Source organism: Salvia splendens, chromosome 12, assembly GCF_004379255.2.
Source record: "Salvia splendens isolate huo1 chromosome 12, SspV2, whole genome shotgun sequence".
In the NCBI taxonomy this organism is placed as follows: Eukaryota; Viridiplantae; Streptophyta; class Magnoliopsida; order Lamiales; family Lamiaceae; genus Salvia; species Salvia splendens.
In genome coordinates this window covers 2855169-2874403 of record NC_056043.1, presented here as the reverse complement: position 1 = coordinate 2874403, position 19235 = coordinate 2855169, and the positions used below count along the sequence as shown (strand labels likewise).

Here is a 19235-nt window from a genome sequence, read left to right as displayed (position 1 = left end):
AAACCTGCAAGTATACAAAGTATATATAATATAGCTAAAGGTCAGTATCAGATATCGAACACAGGGAAAATAATCACAAATTGACTACCTTCTACTAAGCTTCGTTCACTATTTGGAAAACCGAAAGTTTTGGAGATTTTGAAAACTAAAAACAGTTTGAAAGCAATAAAACAACTAATTGCAGATAATTAAAGAGGTAAAATATGAGAGATAAGAGAATTCTAGGGATGTGCGTTCACAGTTATGGTTATACAAATTCCAATTACAATACCCTAGCACAGTTTATATTTCGATAGAACGAGTCACATAAGTTTTGCCCATGCGGCACGAGCGTAGATTACTAACACTAGGGTTGTCAATCCTAGATCCGTAACACCTAAAAGCCCCTAAAACCCTTGAAAAGTCTTCACTCTCAATTAACAGTGTCGTTTTAAGGGAAGCTAATTGCAGTGTCTACTAAATGGATCTAACTCGCCAACCTTCTCTCACGATTATGTAGCAAGTTATATTAAATCATCACCGAATGTGTCACTCAAACGTGAAGTATTATGGAACAGCTTAGGGAAGAAACGAAGTAAAAAACAAAATGGATATTAAATAGAAAACGGAATTGTATAACCAAAGTCATTACTAACACATCCCTAGAATCCTATGAATTTAGTTACACATAATTGAATAATCTAGAAACATAGAATGAAGGGAAAACAAAATGAACATAAGAACTAAAACAATAAAACCCAAATGTTGAATCCATGTAGCCTTGATCTTCTCTTGATTTCTTCTTCAACTTCTTGCACAATGAAGAACTCTCTCAAATTTATGTTCTAGAATTATAAGACAAAAAGAAGATGCTAATGAAGAGTTTTGAGGGGATATATATAGAGGAAAAATCGAGCAGCATGAAATAAGGTAAAAGGTGGCTAAGTTTGGTAAATCTTGAGGAGAAAGTAGGTCAAATTCGTGCGCCGCGTTTTCGCAGCGGGCCACTGCACCTTGGCCAGCGGTTGCTGCACATTGATCCGTAGCATCTGCCTCTTGGATAGCGGTCGTTACACTATGTTGCAGCGGTCGCTGTGAATAATCCCGTAGCTTCGGAAACTCTTCGAGCGGTCGATGTGCACTCCCCAGCGGTCGCTGGGCGTGTTCTTTATTTCAGCACAACTTTCTCCAGAGTAGACCGCTACTGGCTCAGCGGTCGTTGGGCCCCAGCGGTCGCTGTGCGTGTTGCAGCGGACCGCTGGGCATCTCGAATGCTCCAGATTTCCAACTTCGACTTTTTGCTGTCTTTTTAGGCTCAAATATACACAAATCTCACAAAACACGTCAAAATATCAAAATAGAGAAAATATGCAAAATATGGACATGAATTGTGCCTTTGACATTAAAAATGAACCAAATAAAGGCCTTAAAACAGTGCAAAATCCGAGCGTATCATTATACTATTAATTTTTTTTGTAAATTTATTAATAAATACTCTCTCTATCTCATTAAAAATGAAATATTTTCCTTTTTTGAGACGTGAACGAAACGTTTCATAGGCAATTCATTGAATTTTTATGATGCCCCAATCTAATCATGCATATATATTTAATGCTAAGACCTCAAAGTATCAAATCATAATCACATGTTTATTTAGACATTATATTATCACATAAAATTAGAGAACATTTTAGAATACAAAATTCGTGGATCAGATATAGAAAAAAATTACCCTCATCGCAGAAATGAAGGCGGACTAATCCCATCGTCTGCCCATGAGAATCGAATTTTTTTATTAAATTCGACATTTAGAGTTTTTGTCTGACACACTATAACAACTTTGCTCAAGCCCTTTAGAATTTTATTTTATTTAAGTTTTTTGTCCGTCGATCATTACTAGTGACAATCATTACCCCACATTTATATACTAAGAGTATCAAATCATAATCCAATAGTATTTAATTAGACATGTTATATACTAATTTTATCACACCAAAATCAGTAATTAAAAATTTAAAAATGAAAGTCATCCCAAAATTGAAGTGTCACGACCGCATTTTCTAAGGATAGAAAACACGGTTGATCGCGACTAGGGGAGGATTTAAAGAAGCGGGGAAGAAAGGGGAAAAGCAACACAACTCGACCATAGCTCCAAACAAATGGGAAAAAGCTCGAAATAAAATCAGAGTTTTGAACAAAATAGACTTGAGTCTTTTAAGATGCACAACGGAAGCAAATGAACGCGGTTCTATGTATGAAGACATGAACCTCCGAGAGTCAAAATCTGACCGAATTAAATGCCTTGTCTCAATAGCACTTCCCCCCACCACTTCGCTGCTCAACCTGCACATTTAGAAATATATGCAGGGCTGAGTACAAAAGTACTCAGTGAACACATTGCCGAAAATACAAGTATACATTTGAAAATATTGTCAAGCCATCATCACAGTAACACTCGGGGGTGTTTATTGAAAAGGCCCGAGCTTACTAAAAATATTCATATTGGGCTCTTTTTCCTGTACTTAGCCATATCTGCTCACATTGTGCCGTCGAGATGGTGTTCTCGCCCGGTCACCTTCTCTGCCCATCATGTCAGAGGTAGCTTGTGCCGGGAAGGTGGCCACCTTCCTCGGTCACCTTCTCTGCCGTTCACGGTCAGAGGTTCCCAGTAGGGACACCACCCTACCAGGACTCAAAATCGAATCGATTCACATATATCATCATTCATAAATCACTTGGCCTTAGCCAAACAGATAGGCATCATACACAAAACATTTATGGCAGGACAACATCTAAAAAAAATCACGAACATGTGTTCGTGTTATCACAAAATACGATTTGTATTTTTAGTATAGGAAAGCTCACCTTGATCGTTTAGTTTTCCTTAACTTGAATTTTCCTGACTCCGCCCTTAACTCGCGGAGATAGCCTTTTGAAAACAAACAACGTACTAATAAGACTCGAGAAATTCACATACTTATAGAAATGCATGCCCCTACTTTATTTCTTTTATCATTTGATCACCGTTAGAAAATTTTAGAAACTTGCATAATAATTAAATCGGGAAAAATTAATTAATAGTCTTTCTTTATTAAACTTAATTATTTCTGTACTTGAGAACGCCGTCTCCCTCTTTCTTTCCATTTCCTTAGCGGCCGCCCGAGGCGTCACGGGGCGATGCCGGTCGGCCCCTTGCGTCTCCACTCAAATTTTTCCATCATCGGGAACTCAATAATTTATTCGGGAATTAAAATAATTAAGCTCCAAGCTCGAATCCTCAAATAAATTCCACTCCAACAATATTTAATTTCCAAGTCCACTAGTTTAATTATGTAGCTCAATCCAACAAAATCTCCCGGCCCAAAACTTAATTAAATAAATGACCCCATGGTCCATTTCAATAAATGAGGCAGCCCATTTATTCCCTCCATTCAATTCTGGGCCCAAATTCCTTTTAATTAATTTATTAGCCCAACTACTTAAATGGAAAAAGAAAAGAGGCATGAAGCCCACATTCATACTCCCTTTCGTCGTGCATCCCCCATTCCTATTCTCTTTCTCCTCTTTTTCTCATCTCCAATTTCAAATCCCTAATTTGGAGAACACTGTGGCAGCGGTTCTTTTCCCCCTCTCGCCGACCCTTCTCCTTCGTCATCCCGTCGCCAAACCGACGAGAGTCGGTCGCCGCGCTCACGCTCTCCTCCGATCATTGTCACCGGCGTCGAATTCTTTTCTCCCGACGAGGTTGCCGACAGAGAAGGCGTCGCTCCCTGCCTCCCTGCGAAGTTACCGATAGGAAGGAGGCGTCGCCTCCCTTCCACGGCGTCGATACCGACCGCCGCTGCCTCCAACTCCTCACCGCCGATCCTCCGTCGCTGCTGGTGGCCGTCGTCCAGCAACCGTCTCGGCTGTCTGAAATCAGCCGCTGCACAGAGCCGGCTGTTTGTTCGCCACTGCTCCGTTGGTGGTCGTGCAGCCTCGAAACATCACGGCAGCCCCCGATTCGTCCCGAAACCAATCCGAAACAGCCCCGAACAAAAAGGTTCCGATTGTTCAATTCGCATGGTAAACATATAAGTTCTGATTGTTCAATTCTCATTTCGATTTTTCCATGAGAAAGTTCAATTGTATTAAATGCTTGAGTTATGCTATTAGTTCGGTTGATGCTATGATTATGCATATGCTTACATATATTGAAAGAAAAGAAAGGACTTGGTGTTTACCTTTTGATGGGGAAGTAAAGTGTTGTTGGATTGTAGAAATCTCCCTCCTCAGACTCCTCTATGTTTTGTGGGGTTGGTGTGTGCAGAGAGAATAGATGGTGTGATGGTGATGTGGGGGTGAAGAAAACAATTGTGTATATGTATAAAAGATGGCGGTGAAAGTGGCGTGGGTAGCAAGTTGGTTGTGGCAAGTTGCCTGCCACATTCCTATCTCAAATCTCTTTTGTCAGAGGAGGGGAAAAGATTTGTCTACTCTAATTAAATGCATCAATTAATGTTGTGTTGAAAAAAAACGATTCTCTGGATCTACCCCCTCTTTTTTTAATTTTATTTGTTTATTAAAGTAACTATTTGAGTATTTATTCACTTGTTCATTTAATTTGGTGTAGGTATGATCAGTTCAAGTTTGTGGTTGTCCGCGTTGAAGTTCCCGATTTTTATTAGAACACAGGATGTATAGATTAAATTTTGTTGGACTTTTGTTTGATGTATCTAACATTAAAATTTTGATTATGGGACTTTATTTATTTATTTAAAATTTATTATATTCATATAGGTGTAATATATTTACGTGTTCTATTTACTTGCCTAACGTCAAAATAACCAACAACACCAATCTATCACAGTTCAGATTTAATCACATAGAAGTCACTTATATAGATAATCAAGCTAATACTATTGTTTCTTAAAGCATCGGCTTAGTGGGTCGTTACATGAAGGCTGTCTAATCCCATCGTTTGTCTATGAGAATTGGAAAACTTTCTTAAATTCGACAATTTTGTGGCAGGTTGGCAGCTCCGCTCCATCCTTTTTTAGGATTTTAATTTAGAAGGTTTTTTGCCCATCATTCATTACTAGTGACAGTCATTGACGCACATTTATATGCTAGCAGTATGAAATAATAATGCCATATTTATTTAAACGTGTTATATTGTTACACCAAAAGTGAAAATCGGAAAATGGATTTTGTGGGCCTGTATTAAAATAGGTCATTGTCATCACAAAATATAAAAGCGGGGCAATGACCATTACTAGCAATGCAAAATATAAAAGCGGGGCAATGACCATTACTAGCAATGAACGCGGACAAAAAAATAAATAAATTAAAATCTAAATGGATGGAATGGAGCGCTATAGGGTTGGCAAAAGGTCTAAATGTCAAATTTAATAAAGTTTTTCGATTCTCAAGTCGGCAAAAGGCGTGAATGTCGCATTTAAATAAAGTTGTCCGATTCTCATATACGGAAAATGGGATTAGTCTGCACTAACCCTACATTAGTCCGTCGTTTCTTTGAATTCTTAATAAATAAAAAGAGAAAATAAAAATAGACAAATCAAGTTCCCAATCATGGTTGCTTTTCTCGTATACTAAACACAAAAAGTAAAATCCAAGCAATTTAGACATCATAATTTCATAATTTGGGTGGAATCTCTCGTGCTTTTCACCCCTACAGCTACTTTTGCTGCTAAAACGAATTATTCCCTAATTGACTCTGTAATTACTTTATTAATTACTGTTTAATTATAGACGCTGAATAAAAACAATTAAACAAAGCTTAACGAAATTTCCATATCACCCCTTCTAATTTTTTCCCTTCCAAAACAAAAATAAAAATTATTCTTTTTTTGGTAGCTCATATAGGAGTAATATTATTCTTTATATTACCCTTTAAATTAAAAGAAAACATATAAAACTATTTATTGTTTAAAAATGTAATAATTTCTTGTATAGGTCTATAAATGTCCCCTAAAAATTATTCGTGAATACATTTTTGAGTATATGTTTATATGCATGTAAAAATTACTCATATTTACTAGAAAAGTATAAAAAAATAAGACGATTGTCAAATAAATTATGAAATATAGTCAAATTTTGATATTTTTATGAATTAAATTACGAATTATGAAGGAGTAAAAATGTTGAATTAAGGAAACGGACCCACTGAAGCAAGTTAGCAGGTCGACAGAGACGCCCTAGCAGCTCGCTTCGAAACACACAATGGCCAAGGATATGTAGCACAACGGCCGTTGAGTTTTGTGCAGTATACAAATAAGACGATTGACAAATAAATCATGAAAGATGGTCAAATTTTGGTTCATCTTACATTGGAAAATTAAATCACAAATCATGAAGTTTGTAATTTTGCAATTATCACATCTGTCATTTTTTTGAAAAAAATACCCGATGATTTGGTATCTGATGACGCGAAATACTAGAAAAAACAAAAGAATTCCTCCTATTTGCTAGAAAAAATATAACTAAAATAGACTTTTGAAATTTTGGTGACTCGAATTGCTAGAAAAAGCAACTAATTACACCTATTTACTAGAAAAAGAATAGAACAGAAAGAAAAAGAAATGAATATCGAAAAAACCAAATATGGAAGGGTGAATTGTCGTTTATAAATTTCAACTGTTTTTGGCACTAAAAATGCTGAGGAAGAAAAGAAAAGAAACACAAACACACACCGCCATTATTGCTCTTCCTCCTTCTCCTTCTTACTTCCCCCAAATTCCCCTCAGTTCAACGAATTCCAATCCTAATTCCACATATTAGCTCTCTCTAACTCTCTCCATTGAGTTTTGCAGACTCAATTTTGGCCGCGGAGGAGCTCGAGCCGTTGCTGTAAGTATGAGATCGAATGTGGCGAATCTGTGGCGGACAATCTACCCCGTGAAGGTCGACCACTTCGATCGGCTGCCGGACGAGATCATCCTCTCGATCTTCAATCGAATCGGAGACGCCACAGCGCTGGGGCGATGCTGCGCCGTTTCGAGGCGGTTCCACTCGATCGTTCCTCAAGTGGATGACATCGTTATCCACGTCGGCTCCGTAACCTCAGAGGAGAAAGAGCGTGAGCTTGCTTCGTCGCCGCCGCGCCACCCGATCGCCTCCTTCTTCCGCATTCTCTTCTCAGGTCTCTTCAATCCCCTGCTGTCGCTGGCTCAGTTCATCATCCCCTCGGCACGCCTCCTTCCACTTTTGAAGGAGGAGGAGGATGATGATGATGATGATGAGACGGTCAGCCTCTGCTCTTTGAAGAAGATTTTGAAGAATTTCAACGAAATCAAGCGGCTGTGGATCGAGCTCCGCGCAGGGGAGGTCACGATCAACGACGGCATTTTGCTGAAATTGAAGGCGGAATACAGCTCCACGCTCAAAAGCTGCGTGATTCTCGCCGCTTCAAGCGTCACAAACAGAAGCTGCAGCTGCGATGATGGTGACGACGATGACGACGGAGCGGATCTCGATAGCTTACACGAGTCATTCTACAGCGACGAAGGCTTGGAGCAGCGCGTTGTATGGATCGCTAACTCGCTAATCGCAACCTCAACCAGGCACTACCTCCTGCAGCCGTTGATCGCGGAGCACAAAACGCTGGAGGCTCTGGTTCTAACCGATGCGGATGGGCAGGGGCTTCTGTCAATGGACAAGGAGCAGCTGGAGGAGCTGAGGGCGAGGCCTTTTACTGTGCCGTCGTCGTCGACGAGGATTGTTGTTCCGTCTCTGGAGGTGCAGCTGTGGTACGCTCCTCGTCTCGAGATGCCTGACGGGGTGGTGCTGAAAGGCGCCACTCTGATTGCGATCAGGCCGAGGGAGGGGGCGATGCCGGTGGGGCCGTTGTCGAGCTGGGCAGAAGAGGAGGGGAATTGGATTGTATCGGCGTTTGAGGGGCCGTATGGGGCTGCTGCAAGGATGTTGGTGAAGGAGAGGAGGATATACGGCCTTGATATAAATGCTTTCTGAAGAAGGGGCATTGTTGAGGATGAAGTCAGTCTGTTTTCTGTTGCTTTTTCCATTCCAATAGTTTTTTGTTTTTGTTAGTTTATTCTTGTATTTGTATGCCATTTTCTTGATTACTAACTTCTCATTCCAATACTTGCATTTGGTTTGCCCTAAATTACACATTTGGTCCCCAATTGCATAAGACTATTGACTCCCTTTGCATCTGCATTAACCACTGAATAATTTTGCCAATCTGGTTCCAATGATGTACTAAGTATTATTCTATGATGAACGTATTCTATAATTAATAGGCTCGATCGACTCCATCGCCAGTCCATTACGAGTGAAATTTATTAAATTTTTCCTTTGATTGGAAAATTTTATTAAATCTGGCCTTTAGAGATTCATTATTAGTGATGAATATCGGATGAAAAAAAAAGTGAACATTATTGCAACAGATTGGAGTAGAGCAATTGCACCGTAGGATCAAAGTCACAAGCCCTGTAGCCTTCTTACATCGAACAATGACCGTTATTGCTATGTTCGATCCAACAAATTTCATTTTTTGGATTAGCCTAGGAGAGAGCATTCTCGAATAAAAAACCAAAATTTTGTGAAATAAAAATTGAATGAAGCTGAATTATCTAATAAACTAAATTCAAAAAATCAAAATCTGAACAATAAAAATCGTTTTGAACCGAAAAATCAAAATTACGCAAATATATCCAAAAATAGGAAAAAACGAAATCCAAACTACTAAAACCAAACCAAAAAAACTGAAATTACGTATCCAAAAAAAAAAAGTAAAAAAAAATCCAAAACAATATTTTCTAATACTCCATAAAAATATACTCATATCGTATCATCAATTAATATATCCAAAAAAATAACAATCTTCATAATATCTAAATACCATAACATTTATTAATATAAACCAACACATATAAAATTTATTTTAAGTATAATATATTACTATATATAATTAAAAATAAATTCATATTTCACATTTTTATACATCCGAATCAAGCCGAATTGAAAAACCAAAAATTGCTAAAATTTTAAACCAAACCAAATCTAAAAATTGAACTAAAATTTAAATATAGCTTGACCGGATATTTAGTTTTAAGAGTATTTTGCTCATCCCTAATTAGCCATTGATTAATCTTTGGATAAAACTTTGCTTAAATTGCAAATAGATAAGGTTGAAAACGTGAAAACCAATCTCTATTATGATTAAATTAGTGGCATCTTTGGATTGCAAATTAGTGGTAGTATCTTTCTTCTTCGAGACTAAATTCAGTGAAATTATGAGACCAAAAAGAGAAAAAAAAGAGAAAATACTAATCCGTACTAAGATAAAAAAAATATTAGTAGTAGCAGCTAAAATTAATGAAGCGAAACGACTGGGAGCAATGTCGTTTTGGTATTTCAACTGTATATCCACCCACCCTACTGCTTTTAAGCACAAAAGCAAAGAAAAAAAACAGAGAAAGGAAAGAAAAAAACGCACAACACACACCAACCCTCCATCGCCATTTTCCCTCTCCTTCTTCAGCTTCACTCACTTCCCCCAAATTCCCTCATCTCATTCAACTCCAACCCCAATTCCTTGAATTAATTCTCTCCCTCTCACCTTCTCTCTCTATCTCTCTCAGATCCATTGAGTTTGTTACACTCAATTTCTCCGATTACATCTCTCCGCACAAAACTCGCTTCAATCACCTTCCGATTCTCGCGTATTTCCTGCGAAGTTATTGGGGATATTTCAGCTCCTGAGGAGCTCTAACCGTTGCTGAAAGCCATGGCTTCGATTGGAGCAGATCTGTGCCGGAAAATCCACCCCGAGCCGGTCGACGACTTCGACCGGCTGCCGGAATCCCTCATCCTCCTGATCTTCAATCAAATCGGCGACGTGAAGGCGCTGGGAAGATGCTGCGTCGTTTCGCGGCGGTTCCACTCGCTCGTTCCTCAAGTCGACAACGTTGTCGTCCGCGTCGACTGCGTAATCTCCGACGACGATCCTTCCTCCGCCTCCTCGTCCGGTTCCGCCGCCGGAGATAAGTCGCGCCATCCGATCTCCTCTCTCTTCCGCACCTTCTTCTCCGGGCTGTTCAAACCCTTGCAGTCGCTGTCTCAGCTCATCAACCCCTCCGCACGCCGCCTCCCGGAGGATTTCGACTGCCAAGGGGAGCAGAGCATCGTCACGCACCATTCGCCGACGCAGGTTTTGAAGAATTTCAACGAAATTAAGGTGTTGAGGATTGAGCTCCCCACGGGGGAATTGGGGATTGATGAAGGCGTTTTGCTGAAATGGAAGGCGGAATTCGGCTCCACGCTTGATAGCTGCGTGATTCTCGGAGCCTCCAGCGTCGTGCAGAGCCGAAATAGCGGTTGCAATACCGCAATTGGAAGTGACAATGGAGTGGAGAATGACAACGGTAGCATACCGGAGTCATTCTACACCAACGGAGGCTTGAAGCTGCGCGTCGTGTGGACAATCAGCTCGTTGATCGCAGCCTCCGCCAGGCATTACCTTCTGCAGCCTATAATAGCTGAGCACAAGACGCTCGCGAGCTTGGTTTTGACGGATGCTGATGGGCAAGGGGTGTTGTCTATGAATAAGGAGCAGCTGGAGGAGCTGAGGGTGAAGCCTCTGTCTGCATCCTCTGCTTCGAAGAGGACTCTTGTCCCGGCTTTGAACATGCGGCTGTGGTATGCTTCTCATCTCGAGTTGCCTAATGGGTTGGTGTTGAAAGGAGCGACATTGGTCGCGATCAGGCCGAGTGACCATCCGAAGAAGGAGGTGGCTTGTTCGGAGGCGAATTGGGTTGCGTCGGCATTTGAGGAGCCATTTGGGGCTGCTGCGAGGATGTTGGTGAAGAGGAGGACCTACTGCCTCGAAATGAACTCTTTCTGAAGGAGGGGGGATTGTGATTGTCTAAAGATGAAGAGACAGATGCTGAGGTATTTTCATTTGCTTACTGAATTCTTTAATAAGTTTTGATTGTTAGTATATTGATATTGTAATTCTCCTGAGGTTTGAAGTTGAATTGTCTTGTTTATTCTTAGTGCTGTTTCAATTGTAGTAATTTGCTATGTCGTGGTTTCTGAAAATCACTCCCAATTGCTTCTGATTTTTCTCTGAATTGCATATTGGATTCCCAATTACATAAGAGATGTGCAAAATTCTATTGACTCCCTTTGCATCTGTCTTGTCCCAAAGAGTTTTGCCAGTCTGATTTAAATGATGTCCTGATTTTAGATCCACCGCTCTATTATCTTGCAGATTGCCACATTTCATAGTTTTCTTACTCCAATTGAAGAAGATGCTTGTTGTGAACTGTTTGTTCTTTTCGTCGTCATCTTATCAAAACTGAAGGGTAGAAATTTCATTCTGATATGATGCTTTGATTGTGATTCTAGCAAACCAATATAAAGTTGTTGGATGACTTAGGCTAGAATTTTGTGTTGATGGCTTTTGTGTGCCTTACGTTTCTTGAATAACACTTTTATGTCGAAGTTGTTGTGAGAGGGATTGTTGACACAATCACCTCACTTTCTGGATGAGGGACTTCTTACCAGTTTCCTGTTTCAATCCTGTGCTGCCACTGCGATATCGCCACCCCTTTAAGCTTCAATGTCTTTATTGATTAAGTTATTCTCCCTATTACATTGGCGATTCTGACTTCCTTATCTTTCAGGTGAACTGCGGCTACTGAAGGCCCGAAAGCGCAGACTTTGGCTTCAAATTTTGTTTTGAGCATAGCAAGCTGCAATCTAAGTTGCAGTCAGAGTTTATATAGCTTAGCTTCCAGCTACGAATGTGGTTCGAGAAGTCGGTTGATCAAGCCAGACTGCTTTCATTTCGAACCGACACTTATACTTTAACAACCGCGTGCTATGCAACTGGACAATCATTTTGTAAGAGTAATGTGATTTTGATAATCTCATTATGCATATGTGAATATTGTAGGTATGACCATCTATGCTTATCTGCTCCCCCTTCTAAAAGGCTCACCCACTGATAAATCTTGATTCGAATCTTGATGTTGGTTTCTCTGTTTGTCATTTGATATAATTGGCAGATATTTTGGTGAAAGTGAATTTGTTATTGGTGATTACATATGCAACGTGTTAGGAAAGGCATTGAATCTCAACTGGAAATAAGGTCCCATTAATTAAGGTGGAGAAGGAATTGATTTCATTAAATAAACCAATTAGAAGCTGAAATAAATGGAAGTGACCCACCTTGCTTTTTTCCTCATCAAAATTACTACTTATACAGTTAGTTGAGTGGTTGCTTGCAATAACTTGATGTTACAATTCCATATGCAAGTATAATATAGGTTGTAAATTTTGCTACTAGTATTAGTATTGGTTTATTGAAGGTTGCAATTATTACTAAACAAGCAAGCTGTTTCCAGCTACTTATTTTCTTCAAAACAAAATTCACCACTCCACTTCAATTATTTATGCCTCATTATCTGGCAATCTACAACACATAGTAATAGTAGTATTCATGCAACAGCTGCACAACAGAAAATGCTACTAATCCAAGCAAATTATATGGACAATTGTCTTCTCAATAGCAGGCAGGTTACATAAAAATTGCGAGGATAAAACAGTTTTTCTCAAACAAACAAAATGCTGCTTTGGGCACAAAACAAACATTATGTAATAGAGAGCAGCAAGTGAAACAGAGAGTGCTAATAGAACTGGATTTGGAAGAAACAATTAGAAATCCTAGGCATAATAATCATAACACAGGTGCTCTACACAGGGCGCTCTGCTCAGCCATTGAGCCTGTTTCATTTTTGCGTCTTCGCATTTACCTGCACGCCAACATACCATAAAAGTTTGCTCAGACCTCAAAATTTTCAAATTTCAAAGATGGCAACGAAGAAATCAAGCTGGAAAATGTCATATAGTGATGTTGCAAATGGAAAATCAAGCTGTAAATGTCAAGACTCTTGTTGGGGTGATTTCCTCAGCATACATAATAATTACACACCATTCCTATCCAAAATGCATCTAGGCAGGTAAATTAGTAGACAGGAGTTCGGTTTTGGGCTTGCTTATAGACATTGATTCAAAAATTCTAACAAAAAAGGGGGTGGTAATAGTCAGGTGTTGACTTAAGTGAGTATCTATATTCAGTCAAGAAGCATTGAATTTAAGATCCTTCTGTTCAATATTGAATGAGAGTAGCCCACTTTAGCCCCCTAAACACATTTTGACATATTCTGTTTGACTTATTTAGTTTCCAACAGTTATTTCATTTAACAGATGGTCAATGACATATTTTATGGTTTTGTTATTAGGCTATAAAAGGTCAAGATCTCATATATTAGACTGTGTCTAATTGTCACTATAACATTGTCTGATTGAGAACAACTTAATTGTAGAGTTAGTACTATTACTCATTAAAGAACGAATCAAACTACATACATAAATCTTAACCACACCTATCTTTATTTTGCAGAAAATAGCTCTAGCCTTGATTACCTCAGGATTGAGTATGTGCAAAATGAAATGGTTGCATTTGAGCATAAGATGAAACTATAAGATATAGCTCGATCTATAATTAATAATATTGCTAGCAAGTGACACTTCAAGTTCTACTCCATGACTGATGTTCAACGTCAACATTTGTGCAACTAGGAGTAAATTTATTCTAAATGAATAATATTACAACTTTCTATTTTCTCCCTAAAATAACGCAAAAGCAGTTACCAGAATTTGAAAAGAAAAGGAACAAAAATGACTTTTTGAAGACCCAGGTGTAAGAATCACAAATTGAGTGATATGTGTAGAACTTATAATAAAGCATTAGATAGGAAACCAACCGAAAAATGTTATACTACTTACTAAAATAGAGGAAACAATAGTATTTGCAGGCAAAAAGGGCAAGTTGCTTAAGATAATAACTAACAACCCTAAATCCTTGCATTAAAGAAAGAAATGGGAATGACAAGTGTTGATGGTTGGAGAGTTTGAGAGACCAATAGTGGGGCAGCCACAGTTAGAGGAGACAGCACTTAAAAAACCTAGTTAGAGAGGGGGAGATGCTAAAGTGGGCATCTTTGAGTGGTGGAGCAACACCTGGCTCCTCCGCCTTTGTGTTAGTAAGAAGGGAACCAAGTAAGCAGACAACCAGCCGATCTCTATTCCCGTGCGAGGATTTTAATAAAAAAAACACCAAATCAATGAGAAATTCCCCATTAATTTAATCATAAGCCCCTCCTTTTCCCGATACCAAGATTTTTTTTTCAAGATACTACTGTTCATCGTACTACACGGAAAAATGTGGCAACAATGCCACCGGATTCATCTAATATACGGTTCTTGAAATTAAAGAAAACTGTAAAAACTGAGTCTTTATTACCTGGTTGAACGGTGTCAGTTCTTGCCTTTCCCTCTCTGGGCGGCGTAGTGGCGGCCGTGGGCGTCGCCGTAGCAGAGCTGCAGGCCGCGGGGGTCGTAGCCGGCGGAGAGGAACTGGTGGTGGGTCTCGGCCGTGCCGATGAAGAAACTCGGGGCGGATCCGTCGGATGAGTACCTCTGGAGGTGAGGCAGTAGTGACGGCGAGGATGAATTGGACTGAAGGGTCCCCCTGTTGAAGCCACCAAGGCCAGATGAATTGGCGGAAGAGGATATCGTGAAGTTGAGATTGTACTCAATGCTGCTGTTGTGCTGCTGCCCGCCGCCGCTGTTGTGGTGGTGGTTTCCTCCCGCGGCGGCGTTCCCGGCGGGGACAAATTGGTCTGGCACGAATGAGAAGTGCTGGAGCTCCGGGTGGTGGTGGTGGTTGTCGGCGGAGACGCTGAACAGCGGCGAAGCGACGGAGGTGTAGGGGTTGTTCGCCGGAATATGCATTTGAGCCGGACGGGTGGTGGACGGCGGCCCTAGGAGGCCGGAGGTGAAGTAGTCCATGGGAGTGGAGGACCAGTGCCTTTGTGCAGCGGCGGCGGTGGAATTAGGGCTTGAGGCATTGTTACTGACACTACCAATTCCGCCACTCAAGAGCTCGGTGAAGGAAGTAGTGTGAGAGATAGTGTTGAGAGATGCGGCGCCGTGATGTGTCGTCGACTCCTTCTCCTTCTCCGCCACTCTCTCCTTGGCCCGCTCCCTCGCCTTAATTCGGCTCTCAGATCTGGAGAGAGAAAGCCCCGAGCCCTTGCTCGTCTCAGAGGTGCTGCTACACGCCGACGATTTCGTCACCTGCTGCTGATTTGAGTAATTCAAATCGCCTCCGCCGCCTCCGCCACCGCCGCCGTCCAAATCGATCTCAGCTGAGTCGAAGCAAAGCTGATCGCTTCCACCGGTGCTCGACCTCTTCTCATCGCTCAGCTGCTTGGGGGTGTCAGGAAACGGAGTATTCATCGGCGGCAGCTCCGCAATCGAGCTCGCCGCCGCCTTGAGCAGCCACTCCACCGCCTTGCTCGGCTGATCATACCCCAACCGATCCTGCAAATCGTAAAATTGGATGGCGGTGTTCACCGACAGCCTCACCCTCCGATCCCTCAGCCCCTTCGAAGTCAGCACCTTGCTATGCCGATCCTTCCCGCCGGAAGCCCTCGAAACCCTAACAATCCGCGACGAAGGCCAGTTGTATAATCTCCCAACTCCACCTCCGAGATCCACGGCGGCGGCGGAGGCGGCGCCTCTCTTGTTATTATTATCCCCTTCATCCTCCTCATCGTCCATCTTCTGAGCGTGCCCTAATTTACCGCTGATTCTAGGGAACTTACATCGAATCTGATCATCTACCTCCATACATGCCTTTCCTCAATCCCTTTCCCCTTTCTTCTCTGTGTATGCTTTTGAATCGGAAGATTAGGGTTTTAACTTAGGAAAGAGAAAAACAGTGGGTAGTGGATGTGGGGAAGACTGTACCGTCCTTTGCATTGATGACGATTACACAGACTACTTTGGCCTTTGTAGTACCATATGCATACAAAATAGATACATATATCTAGAGAGAGAAACTGTAGCTATTATCTGAGAAAAACTGTATCACGTTACATACACAGAGAAAAGGTCAGAGAGAGGAGAGGGCTTTGTTTGAAGTTTTTTGCAGTTACCTTCAAAAGCAAAACCAAAGCCTGCTTAACCTCTGCAACAAAAAAAATAAAAAGATTAGAACAGTCAAAACATTAACTACCACATATATCAACTCAACCACCCCCAAAAATACAATAATAGAATAGAATCTGATGCTGAGAAAGGGTAAAAGGTGATGAAAGAAAAAGGAAAAATGTTAGCATCAATGAGCATGTAATTACTTGTGATTAAGCTGAAATTGAGGCTTACATGTAATAAACCTAAATTATGAGTTAATTGTTGGTTGAGATTTGGGGTTTCTTCAAAGGGAAAGAGACAGGTGCTAGCTACAGAAAGAGAGCTGAGTAATTAAAGCTTCACTGACCCTAGCAATGGCAGACATAGCATAATTACCATCTGCTTAAACAGACCAATAACTGCTAATAAATATTTATTAATTAATGCATACTTGCTTAAATAAATTAATAGATTAATTAATTATGCACGAACGTTGTCGTCCAAATTAAGACGCCATTAATCGTTAACAACAAATTGAGATTAGAAATCCAGCAAAAAACCGTTGGATCTCCTTAAGAAGAGCAGCTTCTCATCACGTCCTTCAAAATATAAACACGATCGAAATTCAATACAGCTCAATTCAGTAAAGCACAAGTAATTAACACGCATTATCAATACTTGCTTCTTCTTCCTCTAGCAAACTGTCGAAACCCTTGGATTTTGAAGAAGATGGTGGAGATGAGATGGAAATCGAACTCTAGAGAGAGAGAGAGAGAGAGGGTGAGTGGGTGAGTGAGAAATGCAATTGAAAAGACATATGCAGGCAAATGACCCGATTTCGAAGTTTGCAAAAATGGATTTACCCGAAATTCCAGTGGAGCTGCTTACTTATCTCCCAACTTTCCCAACTCCAAAGCAGCTAAAATTAGCTGGTTTGAATTTTATCCCAAAAATGAAATATCACAAGAAATTAGGGTTTATAATTTGGGTCTGGAATTAGTAATTACTGAGATATTAAAAGCCATAATCAAATGGGGTTAAATCGAGAAAGTGCAGACACAACGCCGTTGCCCTCTCTTTGCTTCTTTATCCTTTTATTTGCACTTTTTTCCTAATTTCGCCCACCAATTTTCTCATATTTATCGCTTGCTACTTAATTTTGTAGCCCCTTTTCATTTACAATTATTCAAATGTTAGGATTTTTTTGGGGGGTTTGTCAATACGACAACCCTCCAAAAATGGTGTACGCCGCTTGATAGCGACAAGCCCACAGTATTTTTTAGTAAAAGTAGAAAGAATAATTTGTTATGTATTCAACGCGCAGCTGCATTATTCAAATGTTAGGGTTGGGATGCTGCAGGTTCCGTTTGGAATCGTCGGTTCCAGTTTCATAAAGGTTGGAACTGTAACCGGTTATGCAAAGAAAGTGCTCGATTAGGATCGAAATTATTCTATTGTGGTAGCTCTCATCGATTTCTTTCGATTTAGGCTAAAATCGTTGATTGTGATTGAAAAAAAAATAGAAACTGGAACTAGGCCGTTTGATTTAATATGATGGTTCCAACTTAACCTATACGAGGTGGTTATGGCTCGAGAATCCGAATCATCGACTCAATTAAAGTTGAACTGCTAGTTTCGATTTAATCATTCACCCCTTCCAATTGTGCCTTACTCGGAGATATTTAGGGATTTAAATCAACCTCGCTCATGGCTAATCAATAATATATATTCACATAAATAATCATAAACGGATTACATATATAGGAAAATGATACAGTAAGAATGGTAAATATTTGTGAAATGTGAGAATCATCTTCATATCTCTGATCACAAAGGTTCACGCATTTGTACATGTCCATGGTTATTGAATGCCTGGTTTGAATCCCATTTTTTTGTTTTTTTCGTATATCTCTTATCCATTAGTTTTATATGAAGCCCGTTGATTTTATGTGTATTTTACTTTTTCTCGCGAAAAGTCCAATTCTCACTCGATCCCTACGATATTATCATAAAGAAGCAACTTTGAATCATGAACAAGTGACTTTTTGTGTCAATTATAAAACAATTTCTATAGATTGAGCATGGGTTATATGGTTTTGTAGTAGCTAGGTAATAAATTTGAGGGTGACTTTATTGAAATTACAAGCGTTGAATTCATTACCATGTTTGAGGAAACACATAGATGTAGTATCATAGTTGGTGTTACGATGATTTTGCTCCTTTTTGCCTCCACACAATTTAACAAGCTACTTAATCACAGGTTCTTGTACCTATTATATATGATAGCTGGATTTCTAACAGCTTCAATTATTTATAATCCACCAATTTTGTTTTCAGGGTTTCATGAAAATTAATCAATTGCAAATTATCCAATTATGTTTCTTTTTGGTTATATTTTAATTGTATTGTTACTTGACTTTTAGATATTACCAAAAGTTAGGGCTTTTCCATCGTATAGTTAAACTAAATAAAAGGACTTGGGCAGCTCTAGGAAAAATGCACTGATTGAGTGACCAATTATGAACCCTAAACTTGTTCGAAACTAATTAATTACTCTATAACACGAATTCAGCATAGTGTAATGATGTTTTCACCAGATAAAGTTTTGAACTAAATATACTCAAAGTCTCTGACCCTCCTAAATATAAAGTCTCATTTTGTAATGAAAAGTTGTGCATATTTAATTTTTCATTAGTAAAACTAAAATATGAAACATCATTTTCTTTTATAAGTTCTCAAAAATCGCATGCATCGAATTACAACCAAACTAAATATCACGGACAACTTTAGTACTATTATACTGTATCTCACTAAATTAGTAGTAATTGTCATGTTCCCTACTATTACTCCCAACCAAACATCCCCTTAATAATGTTAAAATATAAATGTAAAGTGACTACTTACTAAAACAATATGATACCAAATTTGGCATATAAAAATAAAATAATATTTAAAACAAAGGTTACTATATATATAGACATCACTAAATAAGTGAGCTCCCACAAGTGGGAGTAAAAAATTTGAAAATAGTGTTCTCCACCACCCAAATGTCAAGTTGCCAATTTGCTTACTCGTCAAAATCCAATTTCTTCAACAAAGGTGTTTTGCGTTCCACATAAATATTTTTGTTTTTGTTCTTACAATAAATCCGTCCTACAAAAACGGCTTTAAGATACACTAATGTAATTTATTGTGAAACCATTATTTATATCATCTTTGTCCGTACGAAAATGATGCCCACCATC

At 39.6% G+C, this 19235-nt stretch overlaps 3 protein-coding genes, 1 long non-coding RNA gene and 1 other non-coding gene across 10 annotated transcripts; 3 read left to right on the top strand and 2 right to left on the bottom strand.

The window, feature by feature from the left end:
- The first annotated feature begins 3049 nt into the window (after nucleotides 1–3049).
- LOC121757294 lies at nucleotides 3050–4715 on the top strand. Its single transcript, XR_006041241.1, has 2 exons — nucleotides 3050–4044; nucleotides 4592–4715. It is a non-coding gene; the product is annotated as an uncharacterized LOC121757294 (long non-coding RNA).
- A 1936-nt stretch (nucleotides 4716–6651) lies between these two features.
- Nucleotides 6652–8074, top strand: LOC121757151 (F-box protein At5g46170-like). Its single transcript, XM_042152655.1, has one exon. The coding sequence runs from the start codon at nucleotides 6835–6837 to the stop codon at nucleotides 7948–7950; it is 1116 nt and encodes a 371-aa protein (XP_042008589.1). The 5' UTR covers nucleotides 6652–6834; the 3' UTR covers nucleotides 7951–8074.
- A 1338-nt stretch (nucleotides 8075–9412) lies between these two features.
- Nucleotides 9413–11976, top strand: LOC121757171 (F-box protein At5g46170-like). Its single transcript, XM_042152681.1, has 2 exons — nucleotides 9413–10893; nucleotides 11631–11976. Exon 1 carries the CDS (start codon nucleotides 9731–9733, stop codon nucleotides 10844–10846), a length of 1116 nt encoding a protein of 371 aa, XP_042008615.1. The 5' UTR covers nucleotides 9413–9730; the 3' UTR covers nucleotides 10847–10893; nucleotides 11631–11976.
- A 496-nt stretch (nucleotides 11977–12472) lies between these two features.
- Nucleotides 12473–17004, bottom strand: LOC121759249 (transcription factor TCP2-like). 6 transcript variants are annotated; one of them, XM_042154779.1, is made up of 4 exons: nucleotides 16854–16971; nucleotides 16669–16747; nucleotides 14315–16045; nucleotides 12473–12761 (listed from the first exon to the last, which is right to left on the bottom strand). In XM_042154779.1, the coding sequence occupies exon 3, from the start codon at nucleotides 15703–15705 to the stop codon at nucleotides 14329–14331; it is 1377 nt and encodes a 458-aa protein (XP_042010713.1). In that variant the 5' UTR covers nucleotides 15706–16045; nucleotides 16669–16747; nucleotides 16854–16971; the 3' UTR covers nucleotides 12473–12761; nucleotides 14315–14328. The 6 variants fall into 6 exon arrangements, with proteins under 6 accessions (XP_042010713.1, XP_042010710.1, XP_042010711.1 ...); XM_042154776.1 differs by lacking the exon at nucleotides 16669–16747 and having other exon boundaries at nucleotides 16854–17004; XM_042154777.1 differs by lacking the exon at nucleotides 16854–16971 and having other exon boundaries at nucleotides 16669–16821.
- A 196-nt stretch (nucleotides 17005–17200) lies between these two features.
- Nucleotides 17201–17316, bottom strand: LOC121759858. The gene has a single exon (XR_006041792.1). It is a non-coding gene; the product is annotated as a U5 spliceosomal RNA (small nuclear RNA).
- Between the last annotated feature and the right edge of the window lie 1919 nt (nucleotides 17317–19235).